This window comes from Saccopteryx leptura, chromosome X (assembly GCF_036850995.1).
Source record: "Saccopteryx leptura isolate mSacLep1 chromosome X, mSacLep1_pri_phased_curated, whole genome shotgun sequence".
Lineage (NCBI taxonomy): Eukaryota > Metazoa > Chordata > Mammalia > Chiroptera > Emballonuridae > Saccopteryx > Saccopteryx leptura.
The window spans coordinates 82,152,144-82,167,184 of record NC_089516.1 but is presented as its reverse complement, the minus strand read 5'-3'; the positions used below and the strand labels follow the sequence as shown (position 1 = coordinate 82,167,184).

Genomic DNA, 15,041 nt, shown 5'->3' with positions numbered 1-15,041 from the left:
ACCGGTGGGCGGTTAGAAAATTTTACTACTAACAGAGATACAAAAGTGGGCGGTAGGTATAAATAGGTTGACTACCGCTGTCTTAGATGATCAATCTCTTAAATTATCTCCTGTTTTTGGATTATCCATGCCAGTGTTCCTTTCCATTTGTGTGGATAATTGAGATAATACTATAGTTTCAGACTACACAAGCTAGGATGGGATAGGGCACACAAGCTGTGACTCATGTTCAGGCACCACTGAGTCACATACCTTCTAATCTTGCTTCTTGAGAGTCTGTTTTCCCAATAGTGTTACGTTTGTGTCTGGCACTGCCCTTACACACAGCTTGCTCTCTGTCCTTCTTTCTGTAGCCTCTCTTTCTGATATTCTCTCTCTTGTGTCTGTCGTACTTTTCCTCTCTGAACTCAGAGAATGCTCCTTTTAGAACTCGGGCTTCTAGAAGTTCACGAATGGTCCTCTAGGTATTCCAATTTCAAAAGTCATTAGCTAAGTTTATGTCTCTTTCTCTGTCTTCTTTTTCTACTCTTTTTCCTTGTACTATTCTCTGGCCATTCCTACATCGGGGTTGATCACGACTTTTGGTGGGGCCAGCAGACCTCTTCAGCCAAGTAGCGAACTCAGGCAGCCAGTGTGACCAGCGCCACCTTGGTGTCCTGCTTCATGAGGCCATTCAGGTGCCCCGTCAGCTGGGGGAAGTGGCAGCCTTTGGGGGCAGCAATGTGGAGCCCAGTGTCCGTAGTTGCTTCCGTTTTGTGAGTATGGAACTGGGGAAGGTAGAAGGGAGGGGTAATGGGAGGGAGGGTTGAAAGAAGGGAGGGAGGACTAAGAGCTAGGGTTTTGATCTGAACTAGTCAGATGTAAGGGAGTTTGCTGGGATGGAGCAACAGGGAAGAGGGTTCTCTGGGATTTTAGGGTTAGAGTCCTGCCAGGGAGGGTGCCAAGTCTACTAAGACAGGACAGAAGGTAGACACCTCTGGAAACTAAGCCAATCCAGGCCTTGCTAGTTCTCCTGCTCCTCTGAGAGCTGCCATTCAATGAATAAGACATGTTGGGCCTCAGTTATTACCATTTGGCTTCTTGTTTTCCTAGAGCACTGGGAAACCAGTCATTGAAGCTTCACAGTTCTTGGAATGGGTCAACTTGGAGCCCCAGTCCATGGTATGGCTGGCTGTTCTGCATCGGGTCACCATTGCTGAGCAAGTGAAGCATCAGACTAAGTGCTCTATCTGTAGGCAGTGCCCCATTAAGGGCTTCAGGTAGGGAAAACAATACCTGATGGAATGATAATAACTGTAAGTAAACCGTGTTGCAAATAAGTTATGTATTCAAAAAAATATATTTCATAATTATATAATTATAGCTAATCAATTGTACATTGTTATATATTTTAGTAATTTTTCTACTGCAGTTTAACTTTTTAAACAATCAGAAATATTTTCTTTTTGTTTTAATTGTATTATGAAATGTTTCAGACCTACAAAAACATACAGAGAAGTCAAAGGGGGTGTGTGAGGGAACGGCACAGAAAGGGAAGTAAGTTGCTCGTGGTTTCCCAGGAAATATTAAATAGAACCCAGAAACCCCAGCTTCCTAGCATAAGAGCATCTATATTACAAATGGTATGCTGGCAAATGGTTCACAGCTGCCTCTCTAGAAAGCAAGAAGGAAACCCAATTTGTAGCATTTGCTATTTTCTATGATGTAAATACTCCCACTGTGGCTGATGTCTGGCTACCCACCGGAGGTCGGAAAGAGATGTGCAGTTGCACACTCTTTACAGTATTTCCACCATGCAGATCCAATAGACATAAACAACCTCAGGGGTGTAGATAATAGTAAAATAATTAGGAGGTGATGAGTTTTGAGTATTTATTACTTCTGTTTTAATATCATATACTTCATTGTGAGTTTATATAATTTATTTTTAAAATAATGGCTGTATTTCTCAATCGGCTTGGAAAATCCCTGAAATTTTAACAATTGGCTCATATGAGCTGTGTGGGGCAGCTCCAGCACCCCACAGCATGTACCCACCACCAATTTATTCATTGATTTTAGAGAGAGAGGGAGAGAGAGAGACAACAACATCAATCTGTTTCTGTAGATGTCCTGATTGGGCATCAAACCGGTAACCTTTGCATATCAGGATGATGATCTAACCAACCAAACCATCTGGCCAGGGCAATTTTTTGACTTTTTAAAATGCTAACACATACTCTCTTCACAACCATCTTGATTTTAATAAGCGAATGTGGCAAAGAAATGGAATGTGACCTGCCCAAGTTCACATAGCTGGTTAATATAGATCAGGATATATATTATAGCAGGACCAGATGTTTGACCCTCGGTCTTCTCTAAATCTAGGCATTTCACCATTTTATATACTACTAGGTCTGGGCAGCTCAGCCAGGCTTTATAACTGGATCCAAAGAGTTAGTCTATATTGGGTAGTAATACAGTTATTATTATTTTTTTAAGTTTATTTTTTATTTATTCATTTTTAGAGAGGAGAGAGAGAGAGAGAGAGAGACAGAGAGAGACAGAGAGGGAGAGAGAGGAGAGAGAGACAGAGAGAGAGAAGGGGGGGAGGAGCTGGAAGCATCAACTCCCATATGTGCCTTGACCAGGTAAGCCCAGGGTTTCGAACCGGCGACCTCAGCATTTCCCAGTTATTATTTTTTAAAAAAGCTTTTGGAAATTACTTTTAGCCAAGTTGCCCAAGGGTTGGTAGAATAAGCAGCTTTTGTATCGGAAGAGTAACTTCTCCAGTGTGGGTAGTGGTACTTCTGAAACTGGACTCTTTGGGGACATACTTGTTTAGAAAGCTATTTGTTATCATGAGCAATTTATACCTTCACCCCCTTACTTTTAAAAATTACGGTGAGACAATGCTATTTCCCATACTTCCTAGGAGTCTGAGCGTGTAATTTCATGGACATGTATGTTCTCTAGTCATTTAGTAAAGGCTCAGCCACTGCTATGTATGGTTGGACGCATTATGACTTCATGCCCCACCCATTTCTAATGTGTGTGTATTTGGATGTTAAGGGAGTAGGGAAGTCACTATGTTCCCTTTGATCCTCTGTCCTGCCACCTCTCCTCTCCCCCAAGGTACCGGAGTCTAAAACAGTTTAACGTGGACATCTGTCAGACCTGCTTCTTGACAGGCCGGGCCAGCAAAGGCAACAAGCTGCACTATCCCATCATGGAGTACTATACCCCGGTAAGGAGCCTGTGGTAAAGTGGGAGGGAGAGGCCGCTGTCAGGTCTGGGCCCTTGAGCTAGTTAGCCGCACACTGGCCCACTATCTGCTGCTTTCTGAGGAGCATTCTCCTAACAGTCCTGATGATTTGCCAATTTGGAGGATTCAGGCCTCTGTTTCTCCAGCAGACCTTCTCCCTCAGCAGGGCTGCGGCTGGTGGTAGGATCCCCCTCTGGGCCATTTTAAAGACACTATTTTCCTGCAGAGAGAAGTTTCAGGAAAAAATAGGAAGACAGCTGCAGGCAACAAGTCTGTTGCTCACTATATTTTTTTCTGCCTAGTTTCCTGTATTGTTTCTATTTCCTGGTCTTGACCTGCAACTTTGTCACTGCTTCTATCCCTTCCAGTTAATAACAAAGTTTGTTTTCATGTTAATTACTCAGTCACTTGGGGGTGAGGAGAGGATATGTTTTCTCCCTGAGTCCCCAATTTCACTTGGTTTTCATTGGAAACTGTTCCCTTTAGAGCCCCCTGAGTCCAGATTAGTCAGCATCCCTGAGCTCCAGCTGCAGAATTTGTCCTGTGCTGTGCTCAGGATCCACAGCTTGAGACTTAGCTGTCTGACCTGACTGTGCTCCCTCAAGTCCTTTATCCTGTCCCATCCCACAGTTGGTCCCAAAGCTGCAAACAGGTGCCCAGTTCCCTCCACTGCTCCCTTGCACCTGACCATACCACCTTTCTACCCATAATCCATCTCTCCAAGCCACATCTCTTCTCCAAATTCTGTTGGCCCAGTAACATATATGACCCAGTGGGAGCAAACACCTTGCCCTTTATTTTTTTCTTATTATCATTTTAAAGTAAATATTATAAAAGTCACACAGAGGCTTAAGATGATAGACTGGTAATCCTCTACCTCCTGCTCATCCATGTCCCTGGAATTTATATAAATGAAATTTTAAAAATTAACGAATATATATCATTGTAAAATTATATAGAGGTGTTTAAAGTATCAAATAAAAGTCCTCTCCTCTCCTCAGCCTGGTCCCCACTGATTTGGTTCAACTTCTCCAAGGCACCCAGTGTTCAGTTGGGCATGTGTCCTTCTAGACCTTTTACTAGGACTGGGGTGTGGTAGGCACAAACAAGAGTGGAGGACCAGTCACATTCGGTGCTCTAGGGGACCAGGCACACGTACCGTCATATCCCAAAGCCTTTAAGGTGAGTCTCTCTACCTGTCTCCCCTCAGACCACATCCAGTGAGAATATGAGGGACTTTGCCAAAACCTTAAAGAACAAATTCCGCTCAAAGCATTATTTCAGCAAACACCCCCAGCGAGGTTATCTGCCTGTGCAATCAGTGCTGGAGACCGACTGCAGTGAGACGTGAGTACCGGTGGCCAGCCTGGATGCATGAAGAGGCTGCATGTGGTGTGGGCTAGAGGACTTTTCCAGGGCAAATCTGACTGGTGGCAGGGCGGTTGCACTTGGGCCTGGCTGGGAATCCAGCCTGCGAATTAGACTCTGTAAATCTGGTCTCTGTATCCTGTCCTCATCGGCCCTTGCCCACTTCACTAATTTGGTGCAGGGGAGGGGGCTGGGAGGGTGACGATGAGGAAACAGCCTGCCCAGCTGCCCAGTCTTTGGTCCTCTGAGTCTCTGCTGCTTTCTTCTAGGCCAGCTTCTTCCCCGAGGTTGCCACATGCTGACACACACTCCCGCATTGAGCATTTTGCCAGCAGGTACTGCCGGGTTTGGGGGAGAGAGAATGTAAGGAGCCTCATGGGGAAGGGGTTTGCAGTTGGGAAAAAGGGAGTCAGGGCCAGGGGTCTGTGCACAGTGGGGTTAGGCCAGCAAGGCCTAACGCTTAGGTGTGGTTGGGGCAGCCCACCAAACTGATGATCCTATTGTGGGGTTAGAGTCCTTGAGATGAAAGCCGGCCCCACATCCTGTTTTCCTTTTTGTTCCTGCTCTTTTTCCCCAGGCTTGCTGAAATGGAAAGTCAGAATTGCTCCTTCTTTAATGACAGCCTGTCCCCAGATGACAGCATGTGAGTTTTCACACCTGCTCCTTTTCCAGGAATAGCTAGTTCTCTTTAGGATCCCTCCACCACCATTTATTTGGGAAGGGTCTGTCCTCAAGGGGAGGGGGTATGCTGCTTATGGCCTTTGATGCCCTAAGGAAGAAAGGCTGCTTTCTGGGAACAGCGTTTAGTAAGAGAAGCCGTCTTCCCTCTATCAACCCAGTGGAAGGAATGAATGATGTGCTATCTCCCTGCCATCTGCCTAGTCTCCTTTCTGTTTCAAGATCCCATCCTTCTATGTCCAGCTTTGAGGGGAGAAGAATAATCTCTCATCTATGCAGAAATGAGCCATTATCAAAGCTCCAGCTAGTGTCACAGCAACCCTGTTGAGACACCAGGGACTTGACTGAAGTGTGGCTAGAAAGACTTCTGGGTGCTATCGCCCCAAGAATGGGCCCTTAATCTCTAAGGAGGTACCTTGCCTGCTCACAGATGGCCTAGGAGCTGCTAGCTACATGCATCGATCTGGCCCTAACTAGGATTCAGGCATGCAGTGATCCCTCTGCTGGTGGGGAAGTGAAGGGTGGTAAGTAGGGTGGAAGAATAGCACAGAACAGGAATCATTTCCCGGGGCACTTTAAGTAGAACCCAGAAGATCCAGTGTACTAAAAGCACTCTCTCCTGGTATACCTAACCATGTCCTCAGCCACCTTTGAATACTTCCATTGCTCTTAAGCCTGAGTACATGGTCTTTTCCCTCTCTGTGTGACTTAGAAGTGAATCCTCCGGCATGTGTCTCCTGAGGCTTGAGCTGGGAGCTGAGAACTCATGCCCTGAGCTGGTTCTTGTTTCAATGCTCGGCCATCTCCTTTCCTCTTCACACCCATGCAGAGATGAGGACCAGTATCTGCTGCGGCACTCCAGCCCCATCACAGACCGGGAGCCAGGGTTTGGACAGCAGGCTCCATGCAGCATGGCCACAGAAAGCAAGGGGGAGCTAGAGAAGATCCTGGCCCACCTAGAGGATGAGAACCGGTGGGTATGGCAATGACACAGAGCTATGTGGCTTCTAGAGTCAGACAGCTTGAATTCAAGTCCTGATACTTTCACATGCTAGCTTTGTGGCCACAAACAAGTTATATTCCATTTCCTCATCTGTAAAATGGAGGCGATGGTAATAGTACCTCCCTCCTAGGGACACTTGGGAAGATCAAATGACCAGGCATATAATGTGTTAGCCAATGCCTGGCTTATAGTAAGTGTTCAATATGTGCTAGCTATTCTAGTAATTATTTGAATCCCTTTAACTCAACCCAAATATTTTCAAGTGCCCACTAGAAGCAAACAGAAAGAATATAAATCCAGAGAATACAGAAGAGTATACATACCTCTTCCCTCAAGGAATGTCCAGGGTTGGAATGGAAAGAGATATTTAGTATTATACTTAGTGAAAGTAATAAAAGAGCCCTGGACGGTTGGCTCAGCGGTAGAGCGTCAGCCTAGCGTGCGGAGGACCCGGGTTCGATTCCCGGCCAGGGCACATAGGAGAAACGCCCATTTGCTTCTCCACCCCTCCACCGCGCCTTCCTCTCTGTCTCTCTCTTCCCCTCCCGCAGCCAAGGCTCCATTGGAGCAAAAATGGCCCGGGCGCTGGGGATGGCTCTGTGGCCTCTGCCTCAGGCGCTAGAGTGGCTCTGGTCGCAACATGGCGATGCTCAGGATGGGCAGAGCATCGCCCCCTGGTGGGCAGAGCATCGCCCCATGGTGGGTGTGCCGGGTGGATCCCAGTCGGGCGCATGCGGGAGTCTGTCTGACTGTCTCTCCCTGTTTCCAGCTTCAGAAAAATGCAAAAAAAAAAAAAAAAGTAATAAAAGAGGGTGAAACTGCATAGCACATTTGAGCACTGGAAGAGAGAAGGTGAATTGATAACAGGAATATCATTAATTCCCTAAACTATTGATGGCAGACGGGGCCTGAAAAGGGCCCAAACCACTTTGGGGGTGTGCAGTGAAATCCTAGTATCTGTCAGAACAGTGCTCCTCAAACAGTAGTGAGCATAGAAGTCACTTGGGGACCTTGGGAAGATGCAGAATTTGACTCATGGGTCTAGTTTGGAACCTGAGTTCCTGCATTTTTTTGGGGGGTGGGGAGTAGCAGGTCCTTAGAAGAGGGCCAGTGTGTGAGATAAATACAGAAATAGAGAGTAAACTTTTAGAAACTCTTATAGCAATTTGACATTGTTATAACATCCCAGCACATAATTAGTGGACTTGTCTTCATTGAATAAGGTATAGACCAGTTTGACTGTTGTTGAACTTGTGTGGCAAGTCATTTGTGATGTGAACTGTGTACTAGCCATGCACATTTGGACCACAAATTGGTCCACAGTGGATTAAAAATTTTGCCTGGTATTTTAAATTTTTTTCAGCTATAGTTGACAAAATATTATAATAGTTTCAGGTATATGACATAGTGATTAGACATTTATGTACCTTACAAAGTGATCATCCCAGTAAGTCTTCGTTGCAGGTAGTTTGAGAAGCACTGCATTAAAGCAGCATTGGGCAGGCCTTGGGGAACAATGGGGAGAGCAATTCTGTTGCACCTAAAGTAGACCATTTATTCGGAATCTTTTTTTGTGTGTGTGACAGACGGAGAGAGAGACAGAGAAAGGGAAAGATAAGGACAGACAGACAGGAAGGGAGAGAGATGAGAAACATCAATTCTTCATTGTGGCAACTTAGTTGTTCATGGATTGCTTTCTCGTATGTGTCTTGACTGGGGGGCTACAGCAGACTGAGTGACCCCTTGCTCAAGCTGGTGGCGTTGGGCTCAAGCTGGTGAGCCTTGCTCAAAGCAGATGAGCCTGCCCTCAAGCTGGCAACCTCGCGGTTTTGAACTTGGGTCCTCTGCATCGCAGTCTGACACTCTATTCACTGCGCCACCGCCTGTTAAGGCGGAATCTGTTTTCTTGATGACTCAACATGAGTGTTCCAAGTGGGCCAAACAGGAGGGTAGTTTACAGAAGTGGCACGATGGGAGATATTTTGTTTATAATATGGCTATTAAAAATCTAAAAATGGAGTAGGTGAGTCAGTGGCCCTAATGCCTCATATTTTTTTATTGTTATTACTACTTCTTTCTCAGACTGTATTCTGCCTGATTTTAAGGTCAGAATTAATCCCCGAAGCAGCATATTAAATCCCTGAGGCATTTGCTATATGAAATGTCAGCTCTCTCTGCTCTGAGATCCAAGGATGGCAGAGTAAATGACATATGTGGTAGAGACGAAGTGGCTATGGCCATGCAAACAATAACACGGCTAGGGTGGGTGTAGGTAGGGGAAAGCCAAGGGATTGCTTATAACTAGGTCTGATGGGTCCTTTGGGACCTGGACAGTCAACACCTCATTAAGGCCACAGGGCTTAGCTTCCTTGTCTTTGGCAGGATTCTACAGGGAGAGCTAAGGCGCCTGAAGTGGCAGCATGAGGAAGCTGCTGAGGCCCCCACCCTGGCTGAGGGCTCTGCTGATGTGGCACAGGACGATCGGAATGAGGAGCTTCTGGCTGAGGCCCGGATTCTTCGGCAGCACAAGAGCCGCCTGGAGACACGCATGCAGATCCTTGAAGATCACAACAAGCAACTGGAGTCCCAGCTGCAGCGCTTAAGGGAACTGCTCCTGCAGGTGAGGCTGAAACCAGGAAAAGGGCCAGAGAAACCCCTGCAGGGGGTAGAGGTGAAGCTGGGAGTAGATATGGGGAGCTGGGGAGTGTGACAATGGGGAGGAAAGAAGAGCTCCTTCGCCATGGCTGTTAGATGACCTCCTCCTGCTCTTCCTTCTCCTTCTTTTTTTCTCTTCCTCTTCCTCCTCTCTCTTCCTCCAATTGACTTTACTGGGATGACATTGGTTAATAAAATTATATAGGTTTCAGGTGTACAATTTTATAATACATCATCTGTATATTGTATTGTGTGTTCACTACCCCAAGTCAAGTCTCCTTCCATCACCATTTCTCCCCCCTTTACATTCCAAATGACTTGAAGAGAACTGGGATGACAGTTGGGGAAGGAGGGGAAAAGAAGGGCCTGGTGTGTCTTATTGCTTGGCCAATTCTCTTCCATCTAGCTTTTGTTCCACCCTGTGTGTTAGTCTCAAGCCATTGTGGGCTGTGAGGCAGAGGAAGGACTTCTAAGAGCTCACTTTCCTACAACCCATTTGAATCTGGTATTGAAAAAACAAAGTTCAAGGAATCATCCAAAACCTTGATTTTGCTAATATGTTTGCTAGAAAGTAGCAAGTTTGGCCATGCTTCTCTGAAGGGAGCTCTTGTTATATGTTTTCTCCTTTCCTCTTTGATAGATTGTGTGTAGATGCTTTGGTGTGACTCTGGAGTCAAACTGCCCTGTTTGAATGTGGCTCTGCCAATTAGTGGCTGTGGGGTGTTAAGAGAGTTCTTTAGCTTCACTAAGCCAAAGTACCCTCCTCTGTCAAACAGGGATAATAATATACTAGCTTCATGGAATTGTGGTAAACATAAAATGAGTTAGTGCATTTAAAGAATTTAACACAATGCCAGGAATATAATAAACACTTGATAAATGTTACCTGTTGTCATTATACGTATCAGGTGATAACACCCTTTGCCACTTCCCCAGATCCTCACAAGGGATGGCCTGTAGGTGCCTCGAAGTCCTGACATATAATATGTTATAAACTGAGGATCAGGTGTGTAACTATACATTTCTAGAGAGAATTGGGTTCTAAACAGCTTATTTATAGCTGGAATGGCAGCAAGAGGCCTTGAGGGGCGGTGTCATTCTTATAAAAAGTGGGAGACTTTGACATATGTTGTTGAACAAAGAAGTTAATTGATAATTAAATATTCTAAGAAGTTTCCTGAAATGGGAGATCACTGTTTGGGGCACTACCAAAGTTTCTTAAAGTCCAAGGGCAAAGAGATGGGCATAAGGTCTCTAAGGCCCCTTCAAAGCTCAGGAATCTGTCAAAGTAAGGTCAAGATGGCAAAGTCACTTAAGTTATGCATTACCTCTTGCTAGCCACCCACCGAATCAGATGGCAATGGCTCTGCAGGCTCGTCCATAGCTTCCTCTCCACAGCAGTCAGAAGGCAGTCATCCCCAGGAGAAGGGCCAGACTACTCCAGACACGGAGGCTGCAGGTAAGTTTCTCCAGCCCCTCCCAGCCCCTTCCTTCATGCTTTGTCTTGCCCCAGATCTCCTGCCTAAGGTTCTGCTAAGGTTAGGTCTGGTTTTGCCTCATAGCTTTGAGATTAGCATCAGGCATGATTGGCTTATTGACTGATTCATTCATTTGTTTATTCTACACATGTATATTGAGCACTCCTCATGTACTAAATATTGTGCTGGGAAGACACAAATGCTGTGGGTTTCTAACTCAGCTCCTTGGTCTCATCAGGGAATTGAATCTCTAGCTCCCTTTCCACATTTCTCTTTTCCAACACAGATGATGTTGGGTCAAAGAGCCAAGATGTCAGCCTGTGCTTGGAGGACATTATGGAGAAGCTTCGCCATGCCTTCCCCAGTGTGCGAAGCTCTGATGTGACTGCCAACACCCTGCTGGCCTCCTGATAGAGCCAGATTTCTAGCCTGTAGTCCATAGTCCTCTCCTGGTTCTGTCACAGCCTTCCCTCAGCCTTCACCCAACCTTTCCAGTCTCCACTGGCCCCACATTTCTCAGCTCGAGTTATTTGGGCTCTGGGTAGCAGCAGGGATCTGGTGGTATGTGAGGTGGGTATGCGAGGGACAGGGGAGGGAGGGACACGATTCTTATGTCTCTAAACATGTTTCCTTTAATCCTCGAGTTTGAGACTGGCCCCTTAAGCCCACTTCTGTTGCAGCACAGGCAAAGAGCACTTGGAGGCCACCCAGATGGGGAGCAGAGTGCTGTTTTGCAGAACTAAGCAGTGCTTGCTGGTGCCTTTCCTTCTCCATGGAATTATGGAGGTTGGGAAGCCTAATGACCCCAGGGTTCCAGCGTTATGAATCCACAGGAGTTAGCCCTCCTCTTTGGCCCAACTCAGGGAGATAAAAGGGTATCCCCAAAACAACCCCTTCTCTGTCAAAGTGTCCCTGAAAAAATGTGGGCAGCATGTGTCATATTATTTCAGCTTGAGGGCATATCTCTAGCCATCCTAAGGCTACCTAGATGTTGTTTCCTCCTCAAATATCTTTAGTTCTTCTGCCTCAGTCTGTGGCAAACATTCCTCAAGTGGTGAACAGTTAATTTTGATTCCTATTTCCACCTTATATTTGGAATCATTAAAGAAATACTTATGGTCTTAGATACCCCCCCCCCCCCCGATCCTCCTCTTTCTTGAAGGCCTTATCATCCTGAAAGACCAGCTGACTTGCTCTGGAAATACAGCTGAAGCCATCCTTGGCTCTTCTGAGTCTGCTCCCCTTGGGTGAGGAAGGGGAAGCCACTACTAGCCCGGAGGAGTGTGACTGTCCAACACCCTTGCTTCTTTTAGAGTGAATCAGATGACATGGCTGGTTGTCCTCAGCTAATCCTAAGGCAGATACAATAGGCCACTCTGAATAGTGGCCTGTTCTGAGGAGCTACTGGCCACTTTCCATCTAAGCAACAGCATGGCCTTCCTTTGCATAAAAATATTCTAACACTAGAAAGTAAACCCATACCTCAAACTGAACTAACTCTTTCTAGGCAATATATACCATGATCCTTTTATTTGGAAACTGTCCAGGATAGTACGCGAGAAGAGGGGTAGTGAGCTTGGCAACTTTGAACAGAGTCAGAGCCCATTTAAGTAGCTTTCTTTCAAAAGGAGCTTTATAACATAGAGCCCTGAAATTGACTTCATTTGCCTAAGTTTATATACATACATAGCCATTCTGCATATCTACTGTACATCATCATTCCCCTGGTCTCACTCACACATTAAATTCTAATACCTCTTGAAGTATTAATGTTCTGCCTCACTCTTTGTTAGCCCAAGCTTCTGGTTAAACAGATAGATATATCCTGGCTACTCCCCTCAGATGTCTTTCCATTCATATTTGGGGTGAACTGTCTTCAAGACCAAAGCAACAGAAGCCCGTGGCCACAGAGGACTCTAACTGGAAGAGTCACTCTCTTCTCTTTACTCACTCCAAATCTTGTTCCCTTGAGACCTAAGCCTTGGATGGATTTTCCAGGGCTCCTCTAAACAATGGCTCGGATAACAAAATAGAGCAAATCTAAGCTTTATCTACCCCATACAGAAAAGAGGTAACAATTAGGCTTTTATTAGCCTTTGTCAGGATAAGACACAGAGTATATCTTCTAGCCCCTTCCAGTTCTTAAGTCTGGCTCAGGCCCTTGAAGAAAGCTGTGTTTACCACTGAGGTCAAGAGGGCATGAGATGCTTGGGGTGCTGTGTTATAATCAAGCAGTGGGCCTGTGTGCACAACTACTGGAAAGCTGGATTTATCTGCTGCATCGGAGATAGGGCAGCAGCTTGGGTCCAAAAGCCCAAGATTGTCTCCTTCTAGAATCGTCACAGGGCATTAAGCAAGAGGCCCACAGTTTTCAGACCACATCACCACATCTGCCTTATTGCTCATGAGGTCTCTGGGTGGAAAGACTTGGGTATCTGTATGTATGATGAGCAGGTCGTAGGTGGGCATCAAATACAGAGCCTGGGAATCTGTCTGTGAGTGGCAGGAAGCTATATTTGTAGGATCCTAGACTGTGGGCAGGAATGGGATAAAGTAACTATGCTATAAAACAGAGAGTTCAGAGTCTTTGAGGCTTATGACTGCCTAAGCCTTAGGCGGGCAGATGTTATGAAACAATCTTTTAGCAAGGGAGTCCTGGAAAATTTTTTCTGTAACCCTCACTCCATTCAAGAGATCTAGGAATGCAGATAGCCTGTGGCAACCACAGTGGGCCATGCAATGTAGGGAAGATACAGATCTTGTTATGTAGGATTTGTGCTGTTAGGTGGACCAAAGCAGGCAGTGAAGAGTTGAATTCTCACTAACAGGGTCACTGACACTTTGTGGTTTTGTGTTTACCTTAATGCCCGAGATGAGTGCAGGCATACCTCATTTTATTGCATTTTGCTTGTTGCACCTCACAGGTGTTGCATTTTTTTTTTACAAATTGAAGGTAAGACCCTCCACCAGCAAAAAGATTGACTTGCTTTATTATGAGATGAACTTTATTGTGATTGTCTAGAACTGAACCCACAGTATCTCCAAGGTATGCCTGTTTATTGCTCAAGGCTCCACTGATGGTCACTGTCTCATATACATGGAGTTTTCCTGCAGTGAGGTAAATGGATCCTTGGGCACTGTGAATCCAAATTAGAGTGGGATTTACTGAGATGTGTTGTGTGTCATTGGGCATCTGTCATGTGTGTGTCTCCTAGAGGCATTGTTTGTGATGCTATGTAGTTTATGGACATGTACAGAAAGTGTGGTGAAGGGAGGTGCTGGGTAGGCAGCCTGAGGAAACCTCTGTGATAAGGAATGTGAGTATTTTATGGGGTTGTTTTCAAACAGTATCAATGAATACTTACTTAAGATTGATAGGCAATTTATTCTTGACAAAATCTGATAGAGGCAAAAAAGCCATTTTGAAAGTGCCTCTGTTTGTAGAGAGAGCAGAGTGGAGTCAAGTGGACTGAGAAGTGGTTAGGGAAGTGGCTGGAGGACAACAAGCTGTTGTATGGTTCGCTAGGAAAGGCCCTACCTGGGAGAACATGTGCTCTTCCTTCCAGATGGAAAAGCTAAAAGCAAGGCTCTCAAGTACCCATTTTCATTGAGGCTCAAAGTTTGGAAATATTTTCTTACAGAGAAACCTGTTTGAGTTTCTCTACTTTAGGAACTGGACTGGCAGGAGGCAGCGATAAGAAACCCTGAGGCTAGGCAGAGGCCAATTCTTGGAGATGGTTTGCCTCCAGATTCATTTTAAGGAATACTTATACTGCCTGCGTTGTGTTTGGGACCTGGGCTCCATATCCAGCTTCAGGCTAGGGTGTTCCTTCAACACACATTCTCAGGGTTAGACTCATGGCCTCTGAAACCATTTCATACCAGGAATCTCATCAGGTTTTTTTTTTTTTTTTTGACATAGGGGACAGATAACAAAGAAGGTAGGAGCCTTAAGACAAACTGTCCTGGGAGGGAAACTGGCTGTCTTTCCCTAGGACTGTGGACACTGAATTGCTCAGCAGGGCACCTCTATCTCTGGGCCTCCCAGCCAAGTCTTGCCCTGGGAACAAAGGAATACTTCAGTTCCTTCTCACTCTTTTCACACCCACGGCTCTGGGAGAGGGAAACGCTCAAGGCCAAGGCTCAGCTCCCAGCCTCCATCTCTTCCCACAACTGCTACATTTTTGGGGGGGGGAACTGCTGAATGTCCTTGCCGTCCCAGGGCAGTATTGAGGCCAGACTGAAGTTGCTATGCTGTTACAGGCTGCAAGAACTGGTCACGAGAATGGGAGTTAGGGAAGGGATTTAGGAAAGGTGGCAAGGGTGGCACATAAGTCTCAAAAAGTTTGGTACAAAGGGGCAGGACTGGGAACAAATTGTTTAACTTTGATTGCCACTCACTGTGGTGCTTTTCTCCTTTCCCTTGACTTCTGCTTTAAAAAGAATAAATTTGTATTTGTTTACTTTGGTTTGTCTGGTTATATATACTCTTTGACTCTGATATTCTAGATCCTTCCCTTATTTGTGTGTGGGAAGAAAGAGGGGGAGTCAAGAAGACACAGGAGCATTGCAAAATGTAGGCTACCAGATGAGTGTAACATGTGGTAGACCAAAA

General features: G+C 45.7%; 1 protein-coding gene across 2 annotated transcripts in view; it reads left to right on the top strand.

Moving 5' to 3' along the window:
• DRP2 (dystrophin related protein 2) overlaps window positions 1-14,794 on the top strand; it is a 48,561-nt gene extending 33,767 nt beyond the window's left edge. For both annotated transcript variants that reach the window (XM_066357491.1, XM_066357492.1), the window contains 10 exons: window positions 598-755; window positions 1,093-1,259; window positions 3,115-3,226; window positions 4,455-4,591; window positions 4,882-4,947; window positions 5,190-5,255; window positions 6,120-6,263; window positions 8,676-8,913; window positions 10,287-10,407; window positions 10,713-14,794. In XM_066357491.1, coding sequence (XP_066213588.1) covers window positions 598-755; window positions 1,093-1,259; window positions 3,115-3,226; window positions 4,455-4,591; window positions 4,882-4,947; window positions 5,190-5,255; window positions 6,120-6,263; window positions 8,676-8,913; window positions 10,287-10,407; window positions 10,713-10,837 — 1,334 coding nt within the window. In that variant the 3' untranslated portion in view covers window positions 10,838-14,794. The remainder of the gene's footprint in view (window positions 1-597; window positions 756-1,092; window positions 1,260-3,114; window positions 3,227-4,454; window positions 4,592-4,881; window positions 4,948-5,189; window positions 5,256-6,119; window positions 6,264-8,675; window positions 8,914-10,286; window positions 10,408-10,712) is intronic.
• Window positions 14,795-15,041: the final 247 nt, after the last annotated feature.